This window comes from Prionailurus bengalensis, chromosome A3 (assembly GCF_016509475.1).
Source record: "Prionailurus bengalensis isolate Pbe53 chromosome A3, Fcat_Pben_1.1_paternal_pri, whole genome shotgun sequence".
Taxonomy (NCBI): Eukaryota; Metazoa; Chordata; class Mammalia; order Carnivora; family Felidae; genus Prionailurus; species Prionailurus bengalensis.
In genome coordinates this window covers 29,324,621-29,349,068 of record NC_057354.1, presented here as the reverse complement: position 1 = coordinate 29,349,068, position 24,448 = coordinate 29,324,621, and the positions used below count along the sequence as shown (strand labels likewise).

Here is a 24,448-nt window from a genome sequence, read left to right as displayed (position 1 = left end):
AGATCCTGGGCGGGCCGTCCGAGTTGCTTCTGATGGTAGTTTAGCTTCGACGCCACCTGCCTCCTTTGGGACCGCATGAATGGAGGATCTCCTCTTGGGTTCATCTGGAGACACAGATGCACCGTTCTGATAAGGCCATGTGATAAGGAAGGTGGGGGCTACCTTCACAGAGTCACCGTGAGGCCTGCAGCATGACCTAAAGAGAAAGAACTCAGTTGAGACCCCGAGCCCTCAAGAGTTCAGGGACATGGGATTCAACACAGCTGGAACCAGGGCCAAGGGAGGCGGGAGATGAGTTCTGCATGCCCAGATTGGTCTGGGAGGAGACATTCTGCGCCTCTTTATCCACAGGCATTATGCCACGTCTTCACTCTGACTCACGCTCCAGGGAGCAGAGACATGGAGTTTGAATCCGCAGCGTGAGGGTGGATAGGAATTGTATATTTTGACAGCTGAGGAAGAGGGGCGGGGGACAGACTTGAGGGCGTAGAGGCTGGAAAGGGGTGAAGTAAAGGAATCCGAGGAAGTCCTGAAGCCCGAGGCGCCATGTTGAATGAGGAGACGTGAGAGGACAGGGCCCCTGTCCAGGACGCATGGGCTCAGGGCCCACGGTACGGCTCCCGGCAACGTTGAGTGACTTTTCCATCGCGCACATCCTGGCTTCGTGGAAGCAAGATGGGCTTTCACAAGTAAGGCTCTGAGAAGTCACCCCAGACAGCAGAAGGTGAGACAAAGTAACTTCTCCCCGGCCCTCTGGCAGAGTTTCAAGGCAGACTCCGGGCTATCCATGGGGCCCTGGCATTGCCTGATCCTTCTGCCCACTGTGAGCAGGACCCAGGGGCAGGTGTTGCCTCTGGAGGGCAGGGAAGGCACTTGAGGCCATGAAGACACAGATCAAAATCATACAGCAGAAGGTGAGAGCTGGTGGGTCTGGAGAGGCACCGTGGTGGGGGGAAGCGAGCTCTGGTTCAGCAAGAGCGCCCCAGTGACCACAGGTGCGCCCAGGGGCTCCTTCCTCCCTGCGGGGCCTGGAGTCGCTGCCTTGGAAATGCCCATGGGCCGCCTGGCGCCCCACAGCTGCTGCTGCCCCTTTCCCCGGGGCTGCCTTCTTGTGCTACTGACCGGCTCCGAGAAAGAGGACAAGCCCCAAATGCTGGGGAGGTGGGTTACTTCCCCACCGCCCTCCCCGAAATGCTGGCTTGTTTCCCAGAGAACAGCATCTATTCTCTCTCGTGAAAAGGGGAAAGGCGGTCGTCCATGCCTGCGTCAGACACTGACTCGCTTCATAATGAGGGGCTCCTGCGTTGGTGTGTTTGATTGTCTTTGTTGAAAAATGTACCCAAGATTAATATTAAGGGTTCAGGAGACTTTTCAACACGCGGGGTATTTTTGAAAAACCGAGTATTGAACATTCTAAGTGTACTGTCAAGTTTGACCCCATATCCACCCTATCTAATGCTATCGTGCCCTGGACATCTTTCTACCTTGTTATCGCTGAAGTCTTGGAACATACAGAGAAGTAGGAGCAAAGTTGTAATAAGGCCTCAGGTCCCGTCAATACAGCTTCAGTAGTCACCTATAATGGCCAGTCTTATGCCATTTCGATCCCTCACGTCCCTCATTGGATTATTTTAGAGACAAGTCTCGGACATGATAACATTTCTTCCATAATTCTTTAAAAAAAATTTTTTTTTAATGTTTTATTTATTCTTAGAGAGAGGGGGAGAGAGAGCATGAGCGAGGAGGGGGAGAGCGAGAGAGGGACACAGAATCTGAAGCAGGCTCCAGGCTCCTAGCTGTCAGCACAGAGCCCGATGTGGGGCTCGAACTCACGAGCCGTGAGATCATGACCTGAGCCGAAGTTGGACGCCTAGCCGACTGAGCCACCCAGGCTCAGTAATTCTTTTTTTTCAACGTTTATTTATTTTTGGGACAGAGAGAGACAGAGCATGAACGGGGGAGGGGCAGAGAGAGAGGGAGACACAGAATCGGAAACAGGCTCCAGGCTCTGAGCCATCAGCCCAGAGCCTGACGCGGGGCTCGAACTCACGGACCGCGAGATCGTGACGTGGCTGAAGTCGGACGCTTAACCGACTGCGCCACCCAGGCGCCCCCCAGGCTCAGTAATTCTTAATAATAGATATAAAAGGGTGGTGGTGGTGGTAATACAATTTATTTCAGAAGGAGAAAGTCTGGCCTGGATAGGCGTGTGATTGGTACCTGGCCACACTCCTCTACCACACGGTGGAGCCAGGATTTAAACCCGGTTTTCCTTGACTCCTAAGCTCCTATAGCTTCTAATGTGTTGAATAGCCTTCTTGCTGCAACATAAATCCCAATCTAAAAAATGTGGGAGCATATTTTCCAGCCCTTAGGAACGGGTCTGTATTATTTGACGAATGACGCATATGGAATGCTGTCGTCAGCAGTTTTCTGGGAAAGAAGCAATTTAAATGTCAGGAAAGCATGAACTCTCTCACCCGGCCAGGGTAAGGTGTTTCTGTTTGTTTGAAATTTGATGGAAGTGTAATAGTTAACAAAGTGCGTAGTTCAAAAATGTACTCAGGGCGCCTCAGTGGCTCAGTCGGTTGAGCATCTGACGTGGGCTCAGGTCATGATCTCACGGTTTGTGAGTTCAAATCCGCTTCAGGTTCTCCACAGTCAGCGCAGAGCCCGCTTCAGAGCCGCTGTCCCCACCCCCTCTCTGCCCCTCCCCTGCTTGCGCTCTCTCTCTCAAAAACAAATAAACATTAAAAAAACGTACTCTGATTTTCAGAAAGCGAACACAGCCGTGGGACCAGATCGAGATGCAGAACACTGCCACTTGTGAGCATTACATGCGTGTAAGCCTTCCAGTCCTCCAGTCTCCCCCGAGGATAACTCTATCCTGACCCCTAGCATCACAGATTACGCTTCCTATTTGGTTTTTAATGAATGTCATCACATCGTCCGCACTCTTCCACGTTTGGCTTCTTTTATTCAACCTTGTGTCTGGGATTCGTTTGTGGTAAGATTCGTACCTCATTTTGCACTGCAGTTTGTTTTCATACGCAAAGGCCCCAACTAGTCAGGGTATTCTTGAAGAAGAACCAAAGCTGGAGAAAGATCTGTCGTGGTGCCGGTGTCATTAAGGCAGCAGGGGATTGGCATAAAGACAGACGGGTAGACCAGTGGCACAGAAGAGGGTACAGAAATAGGCCAGCACATAGACGGTGGCCTTCTAGCAAAGGGGAGCTGCGGGAAGGGAGCCTTCCCAAGAAGTGATGTGATTGGTTACTGGTCACGACGCCATCTGTCACTTACATAGTGATTGGCGGACTGGAGAGCTAGCGGCAGAGCTCGCGCTTGCTGTCACCATATCGCAGTAACTGACGTTTGAACCATTGTGGTCGGGGTCTGGTGTTATTCAGCTAAACCGTGGCGACTCCGATTTGTGCACATCGGAACCGTGCAAAGCAAGGGGTGCCTGTACTTGAAAGGCAGGGGTGAGATTTATGAAGCCGTGAATTTTGAATTGTATCTTGATAAAGCGTCAGATTTTTGAAAAAGATGAAATGATCTGTAAGTACCCCTTTCCTTGACGATCCCTGCCATTCCCCTTGCCAGCTGTTTTGTGTATGTGACATACTACGCTACGTGATGAGTGAAGCATTAGGGGCTTATTTTGAGAGAGAGGGAGAGAGAGTGGGCATGGGGGAGGGGCAGAAAGAGAGAGAGAGAGAAAGAGAGAGAGAGAGAGAATCCCAAGCAGTCTCTGTGCTGTCAGCATAGAGCCAGACCTGGGGCTGGAGCTCAAGAACCATGAGATCATGACCTGAGCCAGAATCAAGAGTCAGATGCTTAACTGCTTAACCGACTGAGCCACCCAGGCGCCCCAGGACTTTATTTTTAAAATAGCAGGCAAAGACAGCTTTTTACAGATCCCACTTAGTGACCCGCATCCCTCAAACATTCTCACTGTGGTCCCCATCTGTTCACTCCCGCTTTTCTCTATAGCTGAAGATTGTTCCGTTTTCTCCGCTAAATCTTCATCATCCCCCGATGCCCAGCACAAGCCCCGTGCACATGTGCTTCTTTCCTTCTCCAGCCTATGCCCCATGCTTCCACCTCAGAATTCCCCCAGAATGATCCTCAAGGTCACTTTCCCCAGCACTGCTTGAGGTTTGCAGGTTGAGTCACTGATCATTTCTGTGAGGAAATCCCAAGGGTCTGAGGGCCAGAAATGTGTTTCATGCATCAGCTGTGTGCCCCTCAGATTTTAACACAAAGCCTAGGAATGCCTAGAAGAGCTTTATAGGGAGAACCGTGTGCTTTCAGAGAACTAGATCAATTTCTCACACATCCGGGCTCTCCAGGGCCACCGATAACACCTCTCACTCTGAGAAAATGGATGGTTGGGGCGTCTGGGTGGCTCAGTCGGTTGAGCGTCCGACTTCGGCCCAGGTCATGATCTCGCGGTCCGTGAGTTCGAGCCCCGCGTCGGGCTCTGTGCTGACAGCTCAGAGCCTGGAGCCTGTTTCAGATTCTGTGTCTCCCTCTCTCTGACCCTCCCCCGTTCATGCTCTGTCTCTCCCTGTCTCAAAAATAAATAAACATTAAAAAAAATTAAAAAAAAAAAAAGAAAATGGATGGTGATTTGCTGTCCGTTAACTTACTGCTTATTTGTAGGTGCCGCTTACATTCCAGGATGTGGCTGTGGTCTTCACAGATTCAGAATGGAAGGGACTGAGCTCTGAGCAGAGGAACCTACACAAAGAAGTGATGCTGGAGAATTACAGGGATCTGCTCTGTTGGGTGAGGCTGTGTTCTTTCCTTTATTTATATTGTCGAGATTTGGGACGCCTTGGTGGCTCAGTCAGTTGGGCGTCTGACTGTGGTTCGGGTCATAATCTCCCTGTTCCTGAGTTCCAGCCTTGCATCGGGCTCTGTCTGTGCTGACAGCTCAGGGCCTGGAGCCTGCTTCAGAGTCTGTGTCTCCCTCTCTCTCTCTGCCCCTGCCCTGCTAGTGCTCTGTCTCTGTCCCTCTCTCAAAATATGAATAAACCTTAAAAAATTTTAATTAAAAAATATTGTAGAGGGGCGCCTGGGTGGCTCAGTCGGTTAAGCGGCCGACTTCGGCTCAGGTCATGATCTCGCGGTGAGTTCGAGCCCCGCGTTGGGCTCTGTGCTGAGAACTCAGCGTCTGGAGCCTGCTTCAGATTCTGTGTCTCCCTCTCTCTCTGCCCCTCTCCCACTTGCGCTCTGTCTCTTTTTCAAAAATAAACATTAAAAAAAATTGTAGAGATTTATTGGCTACCTACTATGTGCCAGAAAATGTTCCAGACACTTAGAACACGTAAGTAACAAAATAGTAATCCCTTCCTAGTCTTTACTAGTAACCGCCTTCTGATCTTTACTTTCTAGTGTGTGGAGACAGGCAATAAACCATAAGCTTCATACCCAGGAATATCATAACATGGTAGGTTGGAAAGTGATAAACGCTACATAGTATAAAATCATAATAAACTAGAGCAGGATAAAGGAGTATGGAGTGCGAGAGGGTGGCTGGCTGACTTTTGCAGTTGGGGATTTGGAATCAATGAGGAGGGACCATGGGACCCAAAATATAACGTGGTGAGGGAGTTAGAACTCTGGGGATGTGGGGGAAGAACATTTCAGGGGCAGGGACTCGGTGCTAAGACCTTTAGGAAGGGATGTGCTTGTGGCCATGAGGAGCCTGCCAGGAGGCCAGTGAGACTGGAGACACAGTCAGCGAGGGGGAGAGAAGAGAGAGGTGCCTTCTGCAGTGGAAGGGACAATTGCGTGTCAGTTTGTATGGCTTTGGGGTTTCATAAGTCCTATTTTTTGCGTTTTCACTTCTTTAAAAACTTACATTGGTTATTTAAACCTAGATTGATAAACACTTTCAATTAGGACATTCCCCTGGATCAGGAGTTGACCGGCTTTTTCTGTAAAAGGGCCACATAGTAACTGTATGGTCTGTCTGTGGCTGTTCCCAGGTCTTCCCTTGCAGTGCTAAATGCAGACAGCATGTAAATGAATGAGCGAGGCTGTGTTCCAATGAGACTTTATTTGCGGACCCTGAATTCTGAATTTCATATCAGGTTTATGTGTCATGAAATATTATTATTCTTTTGACTTTTCCCCAACTATTTAACAATTTCAAAGCCATTCTTAGTTTGTAGACTCTCCAGAAACAGAGAGCCGGGTTTCGTGGGGCTCGAACTCGTGAACTGCAAGATCACGACCTGAGCCGAAGTTGGCTGCTTAACCAACTGGGCCACCCGGGCGCCCCAGACCCCGTGGCTTTTTATGTGTGTCAGTCTTGTTTTATAATAAGAAAACTCATGAAGGTGTCCACATAGGTCACAGAGACTTGTTACGTCCAAGCAGAACTGAACTGTGGACAGTACGTATCGCTGTGAGTGCCGATGGCTTATTTAGTAGAAAGGAAAGGCTAAGGGTAATTGAAGCTGTTTATAGCACACAGTGGCTACTCGCAAGGTTCCTACGCTCACGTGTAGAAGATGATTTTGCCCGACTTTGCAGATTGCAGTAGAAAATGGAATGTGCGGAAATGGACTGTGAAGGATTACTGGTGAGGAACAAATTGTGCTGTATGTTTATTACTAATTATAGATGTGGCCATAAGACGCGCTGTCCTAGGATAAGGCAAAGCAGCCCAGCGGCCCCACTGAGGGCTTCTCTAACTGAAAAACTCTCTCTCTTCAGCAGAACCAAAGGCAGAAATCTACCCCCATGCCTCCTGCCTTCTAGCCGTCTCCTGCCAGCAACTTCTCAGCCAACATGTGCCTCAGATCTTTCTGGGCTTCTGTGTAGGGCATCACTCCCATCCAGGGGGTCCTGGCCCAGGGCATCAAGAGCAGCAGTATTCTGCTCAGAGCTGCTGCACTGGAGACACAGAAGGTCATGGGAGGCAAGGTGGCCTCCCTGGTGTGCGAGGACAGAGGAGACGGAGACTTTGGGCGCATTCCCCAGCCCGCCCCGAGGACGGTCCGCAAGACCTAGAGAAGGCAACGTGGCGGGTCGAGAGAGGGCCCCCCTCAGCCCTAACCCGTGCGCAAACAGACAAAAGAGTGAAAAAAAGCCACAAGATCTGGAGCAGCCAGCTGTACGGAATGTGAACTAGACCGTAGCCCCAAATCAGACCTCATTACAAAGCAGACGGCCCACTTCCAGGAGAAACCCGATGTTTGCAGGGAGTGCGGGTGAGGCTTTAAAGTGAAGTCAACCCTCATCAGACACCATCGGACATGCTCAGGGGAGAAGCTTTATGTGTGCGGGGAGTGTGGGCGGAGCTTTAGAAATAAGTCAGTCCTCACTGGACATCAGTGGACTCACTCTGTGGAGAAGCCTTATGTTTGTGGCGAGTGTGGGTGAGCCTTCAGCGAGAAGTCCTCCTTCCTCAGACATCAGAGGACACGCTCCTGCTCCCGGGAGAAACACTACGCATGCCTGGAGTGTGGGCGAGGCTTTAGCCATAAGTCAAATGTGAAAAAAAATTTTTTTTTAATTTTTATTTATTTTTGAGAGAGAGAGAGAGAGAGAGAGAGAAAGCAGGGGAGGAACAGAGAGAGAAGGAGACACAGAATCTGAAGCAGGCTCCAGGCTCTGAGCCGTCAGCACAGAGCCTGACACAGGGCTCAAACCCACGAACCGCGAGATCATGACCTGAGCCGAAGTCAGATGCTTAACCGACTGAGCCGCCCAGGCGCCCCACGTTGAATCTTATCAGACGCCAGAGGATACGCTGAGGCGAGAAGCCTTCTGTGGGGGGGGGGGGGGAATCCTGGGCAGGACTCTATTAATCAGTCAAACCTCATCCTGCACCAGAGAGACAGATGGGGAGGCATCCCTATCTGTGCACGGAGTGTGAGTAAAGCTTCAGAGGCATGTCGGTCCTCAACAGCCTTCAAGGACACATTCAGGAGAGGAGGCTTATCTGTGCAGAGTGTGGGCAACTCGGCAGCCGTAAGTCAACCCTCGCCGATCAAAAAGGATGCACGTAGGTGGGAAGTGCCGTGTGTGCAGGGAACGCGGGTGGGGCTTCAGCGATAAATCCGGATTCACTGAACATCCAGCGGCCGACTTGGGAGAGGCGGCCTGTGTTCAGAGACCTTAAGAAAAGAGCAGGCAGGCGGGCACCAGGTGGCACCTTCGGGGAGGAGCCGTGTGCTTGCAGGGGGTGTAAGACTCTCGTGCTCAGTCAGCCTTCTTCACACACCGGAAGGGTAATCCGTACGTGGAGATCCTGGGGAGCTCCGTCCAGATGACCCATTCAGGGGTCAGATTACCGCCCCTGGTGGCTGCACAGAGGACTTCCTCACTAGGACTTGCTTGCAGCCACAGGGAACTTCACCCTCCCCACGGCGGGGGCTCCTGGCCAGTGACCAATTGATACGGGGAGACAGAACTCCAATGCTTGATCCAGTAGGGACGACCCCAGAGGGTCATCTCAGATCCAGAGGCCCCCATCGGACTGAGTGGTTTGGTTGCAAACATGTCGCAGGGCTGCTGCTTCCTCTGCCCAGTCCTGCCTTCATTCCCCCAGTAAACCACTCAACCCCCGTTTCATGGTCTCTCCGGGGAATCCACTCCGAGACATCCTGAGCGTGCGAGGAGTGTGGACAAGGCTTTGGCCACATGTCACCCCTCAACAGACCCCAGGGTATACCGAAGAGAAGCTGTGTGTGTGTGGGAGGGTGAGCAAGGGCTCGGGGAAAGCCTCCGTATCCACCAGAAAATAGCTCGTGTGGGAGAAGCCTTCCGTGGGCAAGGAGGAAAGCTTCGAGAGGCTTAAGCAGGAGGTGAGGCCCCATCTCGCACCAGCGGACATGCTCAGGGAGGGCTCCCGGGTGGAACTTTATCTTGATGTCTCTTCTGGACAGACTCATGAGGACAGAGACTGGCCACCGCAGACCACTACGTCACTCACCTCTAAGGGGCTTTCAGAAGTCTTGATGAGAGGGAAGATGGCACTCACAGCTAGAGACCTGGGTTTTCCACTGTTTGTGGTCAGATGGAATAAAAACGTGGAAGGCTTTATTTAAGTAATCCAAGAACGGTCTCGTTTAATTTTCATACACCGATTCTTTCCCAGGTCCTCTTGTCCTTTTGTTCTACTGAAATCTTTGACAAGCTCAGGCTGTGTGCCTTAGTCTCTGAGCAATCTGGAAAGGAATTCAAGTCCACAACCTGGATTTCCTGCATGAATTCAACCCTTGAGAATAAAGGAGTCCCGAATCAATCCAATAGATTTGTAGGGAAATCTGAGCCTTTGCATGGGGAGGACCACCTAGGTTCTGGAGACATGCCAGCTGAAGGGAGGGCCCTCCCAGGTCTCTGGGGGACAGGTTGCCTCCTCTCCTAACTGGTCTCCTAACTGGAGATCTCCTAACCAGATCTCCCTCTGGTTTCTGTGACAGCTCCTTTCTCGGGAACGTTCCCTTCCTTCCTTGTTTCTGGTCTCTCTTCAGGTCCTTGCTGAATCCTTCTCTACCCTCTGGAAGCACTGCTGTTCCTTAATGGTCTGTTTATGTCCTCCAGTTCTGGGGATCCTTTAACCACATTCCTTCTGCGGCCTTCCAGATTCCAGGGTCAGGTCCTTTAACCACACCCAACCTGTTCTCCGGCCATGAATCGTTGCTTTGGGTTGCTTAGCTATTCCCCATGTCAGTTCATATGTCTAAAGACCCCTAAGCATGGCTCCAATATGGTGTCCACTCAGCCCTCCATTCCTCAGAGCCAGTCCTGCTAGTGACCCCACCATCATCCCTCTACTCACTGGTCAAAGACAGACAGCCTAGTCATACACCTGCCCTTGTTTTTCAGCACTGAGATTCACAGCATAATCTTTTTCCTAATGGAAATGTGCTATAATACCATGCTATGCTTTTTTATTTTCTTCTAATATGTATGATATGTATAAGGGATAAAAATCCATGTTCTCCTTATGTAAAGATTATTTTTGTCTAGCCTTGTATCCTCGTCACTAATTTCAATCTAGAAATTGTTTTGGAGAATAGCCAAACACTCAGAAATGGACCCACAATGTATGGCCAACTACTCTTTGACAAAGCAGGAAAGAATATCCGATGGAATAAAGACACTCTCTTCAGCAAGTGGTGCTGGGAAAACTGGATAGCAACATGCAGAAAAATGAACCTGGACCACTTTCTTACACCCTACACAAAAATAAACTCAAAATGGATGAAAGACCTAAACATAAGACAGGAAGCCATCAAAATCCTAGAGGAGAAAGCAGGCAAAAACCTGTTTGACCTTGGCCGCAGCAACTTCTTACTCAACACATCTGGAGGCAAGGCAGACAAAAGCCAAAATGAACTATTGGGACTTCATCAAAATAAAAAGCTTCTGCAGAGCGAAGGAAACAATCGGCAAAACTAAAAGGCAACCGACAGAATAGGAGAAGATATTTGCAAATGACATGTCAGATAAAGGGTTAGTATCCAAAATCTATAAAGAACTCATCAAACTCAACACCCAAAAACCAAACAATCCAGGGAAGAAATGGGCAAAAGACATGAATAGACACTTCTCCCGACACATGAAAAGATGCTCAACGTCACTCATCATCAGGGAAATACAAATCAAACCACAATGAGATACCACCTCACACCTGTCAGAATGGCTAACATTAACAACTCAGGCAACAACAGATGTTGGCGAGGATGCGGAGAGAGAGTATCTCTTTTGCACTGCTGGTGGGAATGCAAACTGGTGCAGCCACTCTGGAAAACAGTATGGAGGTTCCTCAAAAAATTAAAAATAGAACTACCCTATGACCCAGCAACTGCACCACTAGGTATTTATCCAAGGGATACAGGTGTGCTGTTTCAAAGGGGCACATGCACCCCAATGTTTATAGCAGCACTATCGACAATAGCCAAAGTATGGAAAGAGCCCAAATGTCCATCGATGGATGAATGGATAAAGAGGATGTGGTATATATATATATATATATATATATATATATATATATACACATACATACAATGGAGTATTCCTCAGCAATCAAAAAGAATGAAATCTTGCCATTTGCAACTACGTGGATGGAACTGGAGGGTATTATGCTAAGCGAAATTAGTCAGTCAGATAAAGACAAATATCATATGACTTCACTCATATGAGGACTTTAAGACACAGAACAGATGAACGTAAGGGAAGGGAAGCAAAAATAATATGAAAACAGGGAGGGGGACAAAACATAAGAGACTCTTAAATATGGAGAACAAACAGAGGGTTGCTGGAGGGGTTGTGGGGGGAGATGGGCTAAATGAGTAAGGGGGCATTAAGGAATCTACTTCTGAAATCATTGTTGCACTATATACTAACTAACTTGGATGGAAATTAAAAAACAAATAAATATTAAAAATTTTTTTTGAATGTTTATTTTTTTTTTAATTTTTTTTTCAATGTTTATTTATTTTTGGGACAGAGAGAGACAGAGCATGAACGGGGGAGGGGCAGAGAGAGAGGGAGACACAGAATCGGAAACAGGCTCCAGGCTCTGAGCCATCAGCCCAGAGCCCGACGTGGGGCTCGAACTCACGGACCGCGAGATCGTGACCTGGCTGAAGTCGGACGCTTAACCGACTGCGCCACCCAGGCGCCTCTTGAATGTTTATTTTTGAAGGAGAGAGAGACTGAGCATGAGCAGGGGGAGAAGCAGAGAGAAAGGGAGACACAGAATCCAAAGCGGGCTTCAGGCTCTGAGCTGTCAGCACAGAGCCCGGTGCAGGGCTTGAACTCACAAACTGAGAGATCATGACCTGAGCCATAGTTGGACGCTCAACCGATTGAGCCACCCAGGCGCCCCACATGTGTATAGCTTTTGTATGAAAGCAAAAGCATGAACTTTGTATCTGCAGTGAACCCGGCGATAAGCCAAAGAAACAATGCAAGTCAAAGTTATTGTTACTACTAGCTGGGGCTATGGCCCTGAACCCAGACACAGAAATATAATGGTTTGGACCCTGTGATGGGAAACTACAGGCCTGAAGGCCAAATCTGGCCTGCCACCTGTTTTTGTAAAGCGTGTGAACTAAGAGTGATTTTTCCATTTTAAATGGTTGAAAGAATCAAAAGAAGAAAAGTATGTGTGTCTGTAAAGTTTCATTGTAACACAGCCATATATTTGTTATGTTGTCTATAGCTGCTTTCATCCTATAATGGTTGAGTTGAGTAATTGCAGCAGGGACCACGTGGCCCACAAACCATAAAATACTAGCTGGAAAAGGTTGTCAGTCCCTGTTCTAGACTGAACCTTAAGAACACTTACCAAAGGCCAAGTGAATTCATGACCCCCTTGTCCTCGTTTGTGGAAATTGACAGGCTGATGGTGGCTAGGACTGGCATGTTAGCAGTGGAACAGATGACAACAGTCAGATTCAAGGCATTTTGTAAGTGAGGTCCCCAGGATTTGCTGACTGATTGATTATGAGGTGGGAGAGAAATAGAGGAATCAAGGATGCTCCCAAGTTTGTCATTTTGCTTTTTGTTTTTTAACTCGAGAAACTCCTGAGATCGGGAACACTGGTAAGAAGTGGGTTTGGGAAGAAAAGGGAATACAACAATCAAGAATCCAATTTTCACTGTGTTAAATTTAGGATACCTATTAGACATCCAGATCAAGCAGGCGGTGGATGTAAAAGGCCAAGAGTTAAATGAAGAACCCAGGGTCAGAGGAATAAATTTGAGATTCCTGAGCATTTACGTAATATTCAAAGGTCATAGGACTGGATGGGATTGGTTGATTGACTCATTCATTCATTCAAATATGTTTTGAGCCCTTGTTTTGTGCTAAGCAGTGTTCTAGGCATTGCAGTAACAAAAAATACACAAAGGAAAATCTGTACCCTCAGAATTTCCATTCTAATGGGGAGGAAAAATAACAAATATAGAGTATATTAGGGATCATTGTTAAGGAGAAAGGTAAAGCAGGGATGGGTGGGAAGGCTGCAGTTTTCAACAGGATGGCTAGGGAAGTCCTCAGTGGGAAAATGTTATTTGAGCTTAAGTCTTCAAGGAAGTGAAGTTGTGCACATACCTGGAAGACTAGCATTCCAGGCAGAGGCGACAGCAAACGCAATCATGCTAAGGTAGGAGCGCGTCAAGCAAGTTAACAGAAAAGCAAGGGCGGTGGCTTCAGGAGAGCCGAGGGAGAGTGGTGGGAGACGAGGACCAAGACAGAATGGGCCGGGACACGGGGTGGAGGACAGAAAGCAAAGTGTGGAGGAGCATCTCAGGAACGGACTGAAACTAGGAAGGTGACCAAACATCTCCGCGAAGTTCAACTTGACGTTAGCCCCGCCCCAAGCCCCGCCCCAGGCCCCGCCCCAAGCCCCAGAGGGCTCCTTGCTCACAGCTCCGCCTTTTGGCCGGAACTCGTGAGCCAGCGCAGGGACCGGAAGTAGCTTCCGCCCGACCCCATTTTATACGAGGCCGCTCTTCCGGTAGCGGCGGCGGGAAGCGGACTACTGGCGGGCGTCTAGGCCTCTGCCGAGGGGAATCCGGCGGGAATCGGAGCCATCAGAACCGCCACCATGGTGAGGAGGCGCAGGCGGGAGGCGCGGGAACTTCCGAGTCTGTTGTGGAGTGGGGGCCGCGGCTGATCGGGAGGAGGTCACGGGTTGGGGGTTCATGGCGGTGAAGGCCCGGGCCGCGGCCGCCCGGTCCGGGCAGGGGAGACCCGGACCTTGGCCACTCGGTAGGGTGGGGGAGGGGAAGGCTGGAACTGAGGAACGGAGGCCTGAGTCGCTCGGTGGTGGCGAGGATAGCACTCCGGCCCTCCGCGCCGCTGTAGCCACAGTGCTTGGGTTCCTGCAGGCACGAAGTAAACTTTTGCAGAATAAATGCATGTCTGGGGTTTCGGAGCAGGCATTAGAGCCGCGGGAGGACTGGGGAAGACCCGGTGAGAGACTCAGACGTGTGAAACGGGGTCTGAGGAGGAGTTGCGGAAAGAGGTGGGGCAGACTTGTGGCCGAATCTAGAGAGAGTGCTTGGGTCCGGTAGATGGGAGGGACTGGGAGGGTGAACGGCAATGTTTGGGGGGAAGAATTCAGCTCGTTTGTTCAGCGTGTCTGTGTGTTTTAAGTATGCCTGACTTTTCAGGCCCTGGAGCTACATAATGAAATGCTTCCTTCCTTCACCCAGTTCACTTTCTCGGTGGGGACACAGATAATCTAATCCAGAGTGATAGATAGGTAGGCATTACGTAAAAGTAACGGCGAGGGAGGGGCGGGGTAAGAAGGCCGTCTGGAGTAGAGGATTCCTGAGCAGAGCCCTTAGACGTTGTTAGAAGCGTCTTCCCAGCGAAAATGGAAGGGAATATTCCAGTTTGGAAGGACTACAAGAGCAAAGCAGGAAGGGTAGCACTATTGAAAGTTTCTGAAGGAGGAAGAGAGGAAGAAGGCGGGAGGAATTTTACGTGCTGTTACATACAATCCTGTGGATGATGAGGTATACCAGTCAAGGATTTAGCCAGCAAAATGACACAAACTTAGTTGTGTTCAGAAAGATCACTGTGTTCTGTAGCTGTTACACTTGGGGGGCACTGAAAGCAGGGAATTGTTTGTGGGATTGGTTGGAAGAGTGGGCACTGGATTCAGTCTGTCTAGGTTCCAACCCGGCTTCCTGGCTGTGAGACAGGACAAGCTACTTATCCTCTCCTGGCTTCAGTGGCTGTTGTCTGTAAAACAGGAATAACAGTTCTGATTTCTCGAATTAAATGAGATGTGTAGTGCTTGTCACAGTGCCTGGTACACAGTGAGCACCAAGGAAGTGTTAAGCTATTACAAGGTAGACCATAGAGGTTCAGATCTGTGTGGCTCGAAGCTGTGCAGTTAGAAGCCGGTTAAAATAGTCGTTTGAGGGAGAGTAAACCACATAACCAGGGTCTCCAGGGTGTCAGTCAAGGTTCTGATCCATACATTTGTGGGCTCAAAACCCTGTTCTGGTCCAAGCTCACAGAGATGAACAGCAAGCACGGTGCCTGCCACAAAGAAGGCGCTTGGATGAGTTAGGACTGGCCCACACCAATCAGGCTGACAGGAGACTGATCTGCAAACGAAATGCCAGGTTGTTTATTGAGAGAGAGAGAGAGAGAGAGAGAGAACTGCCAAAGACATCTGACAACTTGCATTGCAAGATCTATTTTGTCTCTTAGCAAAGTTACATTGGAATCCGGGCTACAAAGTAAAAAAGGTTGTTGGATTAATAAAGAAGTGAAAGCAAGTTCTTTATTCTTTTTTTTTTTTTTTTTAATTTTTTTTTTTAACGTTTATTTATTTTTGAGACAGAGAGAGACAGAGCATGAACAGGGGAGGGGCAGAGAGAGAGGGAGACACAGAATCTGAAACAAGCTCCAGGCTCTGAGCTGTCAGCACAGAGCCCGACGCGGGGCTCGAACTCACGGACCGTGAGATCATGACCTGAGCCGAAGTCGGATGCTTAACCGACCGAGCCACCCAGGCGCCCCGCAAGTTCTTTATTCTTAAAGACCATTATGTGTTCGAACTGATTAGCGCCCTGACCACCAGAAGGTCTCCCTCTTAAAGGTAGTCTTGGAGGCACGCCCATGTTTTTGCTTTAGAGATTCCATGCCTCTTGCCCCCAAGCCCATCATCTCCTTTCTGATGACGGATTTCTCATTGATTGGATTTGAGTGCCAATCATTCCAGCACCTCTTTTACTTGGTCTTTAATTTATTTATTTGTTTATTTAAAAAAAATTTTTTTTTAATGTTTATTTTTGAGACCGAGACACCCCGAGTATGAGCAGGCAAGGGGCAGAGAGAGAGGGAGACCCAGAATCTGAATCAGGCCCCAGGCTCTGAGCTGTCAGCACAGAGCCCCATGCGGGGTTCGAACTCATAGACTGCAAAACATGACTTGAGCCGAAGTCAGATGCTTAACTGACAGAGCCACCCAGGTGTCCCTTTACTCTGTCTTTTAAACGGGCTGTGGGTGTTCCACGGCACTGGAGTCACACACCTGTAATCTGCACAGTGGCAGATGGCTAATTTGGTGGAGGGGAGTGCTGGATTCATTTGGAGGTACTTTTCACCCTCACCCCTGAGACTGACACAGCATAGACATAGGCAATTGTAATATGCCTATGCCTGAAAAAAAGAGATGATTTTAGGGGCATCTGGGTGGTTCAGTCAGTTAGATGTCCGACTTCGGCTCAGGTCATGATCTCGTGGTCCGTGGGTTCGAACCCCGCATCGGGCTCTGTGCTGACAGCTCAGAGCCTGGAGCCTGCTTCCGATTCTGTCTCTCTCTCTGTCTGTCTCAAAAAGAATAAATCATAAACATTCAAAAAAAATTGAATGAAAGTAAAGATGATTTTTTTTTTTTTTTGAAAAAGATTTATTTTAAGGGCAGGGAGTAACCGGGAAGTGGGCAGAAGTTAGGGCTGAGCACAGGGTGATGCGGGGGAATTCCCAGGGGAGGGCTGTGGCTGGAAGACAGAGCTAAGACTCGACGGAGCAAGATAGCCTGGTGGAAAAGAAAGTCACAGCTGAAGGTTTTAGGAAGCGCCGGGGATATACAGGTCCAAGAGAGCTGGCCTCTCATCCCGTTGCTTTCTCCTTGCAGACTGTGGGCAAGAGCAGCAAGATGCTGCAGCACATCGACTACAGGATGAGGTGCATCCTGCAAGACGGCCGCATCTTCATTGGCACCTTCAAGGCTTTTGACAAGCACATGAACTTGATCCTCTGTGACTGTGATGAGTTCAGGAAGATCAAGTGAGAAGTGGGCCGCACGGGGGGTGGGATGTGAGTTGCGAGGGAAGTGGAGCGGGTGGGTGGGCCAAGCGACAGGTGGTCGATGTAGCTCTAGCTGGTTCCTTGGTCTGCTCTCCTGCGTTAGAGGGCAGATTTAAATGGGGACGTTGGACTCCAAGAAATCTTCCTTAGCCCAGCAAGCCTCGCTCTCTAGTTCTAGCGGAGTACACGTTGTAAGGAGGGCTGCTAGGCTTTTTGTTTCTCTGACTGTGTGTGCCCCTGGGTACTGGGGTAAAGGGCTCTCATGTTCTCCCCACAGGTGTGTGAGGGGGGAGAGCTTGATTTTCTGGCCTCATTGCCTATTTGTAAAGCTGTAGCCTAAAGGGCTCTCCCAATGCAGCCTGGTCTGAAACTGCTTTAAGAAGCCTCTGACCCTCTTCAGGGTAAGTGCTCAGCTTCCCGTGTGGGTTTGGGGCCAGTGATTTTTGTTGGCGTTTATAGACACGATCAGATCTTTTCTACTTTTCTACAATTCCATATGCAATTGGATAGCTCCCTTGTCTCACGCCTCACAGATCTTGAGCTTCTGGCCTCTTAAAAGACGTGGGCTAGCTTGTCGTGCATATTACATTCGAGGCATCTTGAGGCCCAAAGAGGTTATGTGACTTCCGTGATCAGTCAGCTCTCTTCTGCCCCATGCGGTGGTCCATATTAGGTTGTCGGTGGCTGTGATTTCCTTTTGATTCCCCTTGGGGCTCTTGTTTTCTTTTTGTGGCAAGAGGTCAAGAAGTACAGGATACAGTGTAATAAGGATGGCCAAGTGCCAGGGACACAGTAGAGGGGCCAGCAGATCAGTGTAGAACTATTCCAAATGGTCTCTTCTGTCTTTTATTTATTTTTTTTTTAAATTAAAAAAAAAAAAAATTTTTTTTTTTTTTACATTTACTTATTTTTGATAGAGACAGAGCACAAGTGGGGGAGGGGCAGAGAGAGAAGGAGACACAGAATCCGAAGCAGGCTCCAGGCTCTGAGCTGTCAGCCCAGAGCCCGACACGGGGCTCGAACTCACGAACCGCGAGATCATGACCTGAGCCGAAGTCGGACGCTTAACTGACTGAGCCACCCAGGCGCCCCTAAATTTTTTTTTGAATGTTTATTTTTGAGAGAGAGCGAGACAGAGCATGAGCGGGGGAGGGGCAGAGAGGGAGGGAGACACAGAATCCGAAGCAGGCTCCAGGCCCTGAGCTGTCAGCCCAGAGCCCGACGCGGGGCTTGAACTCACAGACTCGCGAGACCATGACCTGAGCTGAAGTTGGACACACAACCGACTGAGCCACCCAGGCGCTCCATCTTTTATTTTTTTTTTTAATGAAATTATTCTGATAATTAAAAAATGTCTATTAGAAGATACATTTTAAAAATACATAAAAGTATATGAGGAAAAATTTAAATACCCAGAAAGGTTTGTTTGTTTCTTTTTTTTTTTTAATGAAAGAACAATACGTGTTTTTAGTATTAAAAAAAAAAAAAAAGAAAGAAAGAGGAAATAAAGATAGGCCCAAAAGAAAAGGAAGAACTATGTACCCCCAGAAAACTCTTAATTTAATATAAAAATATCATTAAAAGGAAACCTTTACGTTTTTTTTTTAATTAAAAAATTTTTTTTCAGTTTATTTATTTTTGACAGAGAGAGTGACGGGGGGAGGGCCAGAGAGAGGGGGAGAGAGAGAATCCCACTCAGGCTCTGCACTATAGCACGGAACCCTGTGTGTGGCTTGACCTCAAACCGTGACGTCATGACTTGAGCTAAAACCAAGAGTCAGGCGCTTAACCGACTGAGCCACCCCGGCACCCCAGAAACCTTTAAGCTTTTAAAAATCCAGGCATTTTGTCTTTCCTTTATTCTTAGGGTATTGGTTTTGGCTTTTTCTTCCCTTCCCCTGTCTTGTTACGGTTATTTTATTTCCCAGTTTACATTTACAGCTGACCCTCGAACAACCCAGGAGTTGGGGTGCAGACTCCACACCATTGAAAATCCACGTGTAACTCTTGACTTCTCCCAAACTGAACTACTAGTCTACTGTTGGCCAGGAAGCCTTACCAATAAGATAAACGTTTGATTAGCATGTAATTAGTGTGTTCTGTTTTGTATATACTGTATTCCTACAGTAAAGTAAAAGAAACGTTTTTAAAAATCATAAGGAAGAGAAAATACATTTATAGCACTGTATCAGAAAAAAATCCGCGTCTAAGTGGCCCCGCACGGTTTAGACCCAGGTTGTTCAAGGGTCAGCAGTATGTTTTGTTCATCCTTTTCTGGTTGTTGCGTTGGAACTTTCTGTTTTTGTGCTTTGAGGATAGAGGTGTAACTTCTATGAAGTTATTTTTCCTCTCTTCTACTTCTGAGGTGACCTGAGGGATGGAGTTAATAGTTCTGCGGGGTTGACTTGATGGCGGAAGGAGGCTTGCGCGCAAGAGGGCTGACTGGGATTCGGTCGACTGGAGTTGTTCAGGCTGCCTCTTCACACAGACGAGGCCTTAAGCTGAAGGGAGGGAATAGGGTAATGGCAAAGAAGAGTGGACTGAGGAAAGACCTTCACCATGGTTACAGAGTAACATTTGAGCCAGGGCTGGGCTTTCTTAACTCTTGTCCTATCTCTTGGCCAGTGCGTCCTCTTGGCGTGGGAGACAGCCACCTAAGGGGTTATGAGTCAGCCTGTGAGGACTGTGCAGAGGAGTTGCTTTAGAGAAAGTTTTTGTACCATTTGTCGAGAGATACAGTGTAAAAATCTTGGAGGCCCCTAGGCAGGTGAACGGGAGCTTTACCCTCTTTCTGATGCTTACTTTTTTTGTTTCTTTCCCTAAACCCATCCCCAGGCCAAAGAACTCAAAGCAAGCAGAAAGAGAAGAGAAGCGAGTCCTCGGTCTGGTGCTGCTTCGCGGGGAGAACCTAGTCTCCATGACTGTAGAGGGACCTCCTCCCAAAGATGTAAGTCAGCGTAGAGCAGAGCACGCCAGTGCAAGGCCAGGAAGCCTTGGAGAAGGGAGCCCCTGCTGTGAGCCAGGCTCTGCCTTAGCTTCTCTGCATTTCATTGCATAATTCACAGGCATCCTCAGATTTTTGTCCTCCTTTTATAGACAATAGAATCTCCAAGAGGTTACCCTCTAAGTAGGAAGTAGCGATGGGGAACTAGAATTTGAGGGTTTCCAACTTTAAAGCCCTCTCTTCTTCCTCAGTTGATGTACAGAGTGAGTCAGGAGAAAAGGCACTTAAGGCCATCTGGTCAGTTCTTAATGTGATGGCAGTCTAGCTGGACAGTAAAAAGTCCTAACTCCAAACAGCAGAATGTATATATTTTGTACAGTTGGAGAAAACTAGTTAACATTTATGAAACATCTGCTGTGCGAAGCACTTCAGTATTTTAGCCACTTCTTGTAAGCCGTTTTTTTGAGATAAATCATTCCCACTTAAGATAAAACAAACTGGGGGTTAGTAACTTGCCCAAGGTGTCTCAGCCATTAAGTGGTGAGGCTGGCATTTGATCCCAGGCAATCTTGGTTCTGTAAACACCAGCCTGCACTTAGAAATAGACTAGACTTTGGAGCATCTAACCAAGTTTTCTTGTTTTCGTTTTAAGACATTGTCATCAAAGAAATAATTTTTCTTATTTTTGTCCATGTACATGTTTTTTTTTAACACATAATATGTGTGTAATACTGTGTTCTGCTTTTTCCCTTAACATTGTAAACATTCTTCTGATTGCTGTATTTTTTTCTTTTTTTTTTAAGTTTGTTTATTTTGAGAGAGAGAATGGGGGGAGGGACACAGAGAGAGGGAGAGAGAGAATCCCAGGCAGGCTCCACACTCAGCACAGAGCTTGAACTGTGTTCATGACCTAAGCTGAACTCGAGTCGGACTCTTAACCGACTGAGCCACCCAGGCTCCCCTGCTGTATGCTTTTTAAAAGGCATGTTAATGACTTAAAATATTCCCTTAAGTGAGGACAGAGTAGTTATCCTAGTCCTCTCCCTCTCTCTTTTTTAATGTGTATTTAATTTATGTTGGGAGGGAGAGAGCAGATCCCCCAGGGGTCGGACTCCCCAACTTTGAGATCATGACCTGAGCGGAAATCCAGAGTCGATGCTTAACCAACTGAGCCACCCAGGTGCCCCCTAGTCATTTCTGTCTTTTTTGGACTCATACATTGAATCCAAAGGGAATAGGGAGCCTTTCCAATTACAAATGCCTGCAAGGGGTTTATCACATTTTTTGGTTGAAGCATACGTCTGTATTCGTAACTCCTGGTGTCTGTTTCCAGTAGAAGTTGCTACTCACTCTAAATCTTCATGACTGCAACCGGTTTTGTTATAACCCCATCATTTACAGGTGAGGAAACAGCCCCAGAACTGTGGGATTACTTGCCCACTGTCACCTGCTAGGTGAGAATCAGAGCTGGGACTGGACTTCATTTCTCTTTGATGCCAGGTCAAGTGCTCTTGACTACTATACCCTTTTTTTTTTTTTTAAATATTTGTAATTTTAATTTTACTATATTTTAGGGTGCGCCAGCAGGCAGGGGAGAGGGACAGAGAGAGGGAGAGGGAGAATCTCAAGCAGGCTCCACACTCCCCATGGAGCCCGACACAGGGCTCGATCCCATGACCCCGGGATCGTGACCTGAGCCAAAATCGAGAGTCACGCGCTCAACCGACTGAGCCACCCAGGAGCTCCTGTGGTATATACCCTTCTGAATGGAGCCCTGGCCCTTTGTTGGTTTAATTTTCATAGGAATGCACGTAGGTTGAGTTGTGGTGTGTTTTCTCTAGACTTACTCTTTAAGTTTTTCTAGCCTGTGCAGGGGTGACAGCTAGGCACATGATCTTGGATGGAAGAGGAATGTCATTAACACGTGGGTGGCTAGGTAGTATTTTTAAGCTGTTTGGTTTGATGTCCTGTGAATCTGAGGGCTTCTCTTGGCAGTGGTGTTCCAAAGTGCACGGATTCTCTAGGCCCTAAGCATTTTAGCATATTTCTTTATTTTTTAGACTGGCATTGCCCGAGTGCCACTTGCTGGAGCTGCCGGGGGCCCAGGGATTGGCAGGGCTGCCGGCAGAGGAATCCCAGCTGGTGTTCCAATGCCGCAGGCTCCTGCAGGACTTGCCGGGCCAGTCCGAGGGGTTGGTGGGCCGTCGCAACAGGTAAGGGGTTGGGGAAGGGCACCAACTTCTCGTGGTTAAAATGAAGGATGGAGAGGGGCCCCACAGTTCGGGAAGAGTCCAGAAGGACCAACCTGTGACTCTCAGGCCGTCAGTATCTCATTGTCCTTCGTATGTAGTCCCAGACTCCCGTGAGAAGGGAAACCGAACGTTGTAAATTAACGTTGATGCTACTGAAGTAAAGAGATGCACGAAAGGTATTTTGGCCAACCACATTGGGGCAAGATGTTTCCACAACAGCATGTGAGGGAATGCTCTCTTACAACCGGTTATCCGTCATACTTGAAAATGCAGTTGCCTTCCCTGATTTGGAGTGGGCCTCCTCAACTCCGGTCTAGAAGGTGGGAATTGAGCATTCAGGCTTGATCTTCTCTGGCAGGTGGTTTCAGATAGCCTGATGCCGATGCCGGGAGTTGCAGCGTGGGGGATCGATTGGGTGTCGGCTCCGTCTTAACCATGTTGGGGGCAGGAGAGTGGGATGCTGCATTGCCCTCTGCTGTTCTGCCTGACCCCGATCCTGTGTCCTCTTAGGTGATGACCCCGCAAGGAAGAGGCACTGTGGCTGCTGCCGCCGCCGCCGCCACAGCCAGTATTGCAGGGGCCCCAACCCAGTATCCACCCGGCCGTGGGGGTCCTCCCCCACCTATGGGCCGAGGGGCACCCCCTCCAGGTGAGAAGCCTGTAAGGAGACCCCTGCTAATTGATGGAAGGTGCCTGCGCTGGATTCGTGATGAGACATAACGTTGACTGAAACTGGTGATGAGTTTGTGTAATTAAGCAGGATTACTCTGAGATCCAGCCTTGACTGACTGACCACGGAACTAGCTGGACAGGAGCCATGGGGAGCCCCACCTCTTTGGCTCAAGGCCCAGAGACTGGGAGGGTAGAATGGTCCGTCCTCAGAACTTGGTGGACAGTTTTGTTACGTTCCCTGCTACCTTTTCAAGACAGACACTTGAGCTGTGTTCTTGGGGCTTTTCTCTCGTAGGCATGATGGGCCCACCACCTGGCATGAGGCCTCCCATGGGTCCCCCGATGGGGATCCCCCCTGGACGGGGAACTCCGATGGGCATGCCCCCTCCGGGGATGCGGCCCCCTCCCCCGGGGATGCGAGGTAAGTGCCAATAGCAGTGATTTGGACTTCCTTAGAGAGCATGTTGGGATGGGGAATGGAAGGAAGGTTGAATTTTGACCATACCCTCTGGGCTTTCAGGCCTTAAGCCTAAGGATATGCACTCTTAGAGGGCAATTTTGTCCAGAAAGGGAAGAGGGGAAAAGTAGTTCTGAAATTGGCCTTCCCTCCCTCTTAGAGCAGTTAGGGCAGTCCTACACCCGGGTACTTCTCAGTGTCCACGGTGGTGTTCTCAGGGCACTGTGCGATCATGCATTCTGAGAGTCCCCCACAAAGGTCATGGGATTGTCCTGTGTCCTTTGGCTTGACAATGTCTGGTAATGAAGAGGTTGCCGTACTACTTATTATGTATATCTCTCAAACTCCAATTTGAGAAATGCTGACAGACTCGTCCTCTCACTTTATAGATAAGGAAATGGGCCCCGAGAGCTTAGTGTCCTGGCTCCCAGATTGGTGTTCTTTGCAGCAAGCCATGGTGGTCTCGAAGATAACCCACAGCCACACTGGTTGACCCCTGTGTCTCTAGTTCAGGTTTTTTGTTGATGGGTTTTATAAGCCTAGGAGCCCAGTCTGTCCCAGAGAAGTCCCTAGTTAGCATATATGTTGTATATGTCCCTCTGATCACTGGGTAACTGCAGGGTGTGGGAGGCTGGGGTGGGACTGGGGATTTGAGTTGCAGATCAGGCACTGACTAAACTTCTTACTCTTACTTCAGGCCTTCTTTGACCCTTGGCCACAGAGTTATGGAAGTAGCTCCACAGAGGCGTGGGCCCGATTACCACAGACCTGTTTGTTTGTTATGCCGTTGTTCTCGGAGTCTCACGGGATTGTCTGGTTTCCCTTTCAGGGCCCCCTCCCCCGGGAATGCGCCCACCAAGGCCCTAGACTCATCTTGGCCCTCCTCAGCTCCCTGCCTGTTTCCCGTAAGGCTGTACATAGTCCTTTTACTTCCTTGTGGCCTGTGAAACTAGTTTATAATAAACTCTTAAGAATATTATAAACGTGTCTGGTGTGTCTGTTCAATTTTACAAAGCCTTTGTTGGGTAGTTAATAGAGTCAGGAAAGGTTGCCTTGGAAAAGCTAGCCCTAATCTCTGCTGCTTCCCTTATGAAATATTTTACAGCGCATTTGCAGAGAAGCACAAACCTCTCTCCTACTGAGAGAATTAGCAACATTGAACTGCGAGACATTTCCACGTATCAGACTGGCAAAATTAGTTTGTTGAAGTAAACACTCATATACCGTTGGCGACAGTTGTGAGTTGGCAGATCCTTTTTGGAAGGCACTCCTTGATAGCCTCTTGTGCATTACTTGAGATTATATTCATT

At 48.7% G+C, this 24,448-nt stretch overlaps 1 protein-coding gene and 1 long non-coding RNA gene across 3 annotated transcripts; both read left to right on the top strand.

Annotated features, from left to right (window-relative positions):
• The first annotated feature begins 351 nt into the window (after window positions 1–351).
• LOC122496478 lies at window positions 352–4,795 on the top strand. Its single transcript, XR_006300823.1, has 3 exons — window positions 352–914; window positions 2,777–3,485; window positions 4,669–4,795. It is a non-coding gene; the product is annotated as an uncharacterized LOC122496478 (long non-coding RNA).
• An 8,661-nt stretch (window positions 4,796–13,456) lies between these two features.
• On the top strand, window positions 13,457–24,117 carry SNRPB (small nuclear ribonucleoprotein polypeptides B and B1). 2 transcript variants are annotated; one of them, XM_043602730.1, is made up of 7 exons: window positions 13,457–13,589; window positions 16,641–16,792; window positions 19,649–19,760; window positions 21,818–21,970; window positions 22,520–22,658; window positions 22,977–23,102; window positions 23,968–24,117. In XM_043602730.1, the coding sequence occupies exons 1-7, from the start codon at window positions 13,587–13,589 to the stop codon at window positions 24,003–24,005; spliced, it is 723 nt and encodes a 240-aa protein (XP_043458665.1). In that variant the 5' UTR covers window positions 13,457–13,586; the 3' UTR covers window positions 24,006–24,117. The 2 variants fall into 2 exon arrangements, with proteins under 2 accessions (XP_043458665.1, XP_043458666.1); XM_043602731.1 differs by having other exon boundaries at window positions 23,836–24,117.
• Window positions 24,118–24,448: the final 331 nt, after the last annotated feature.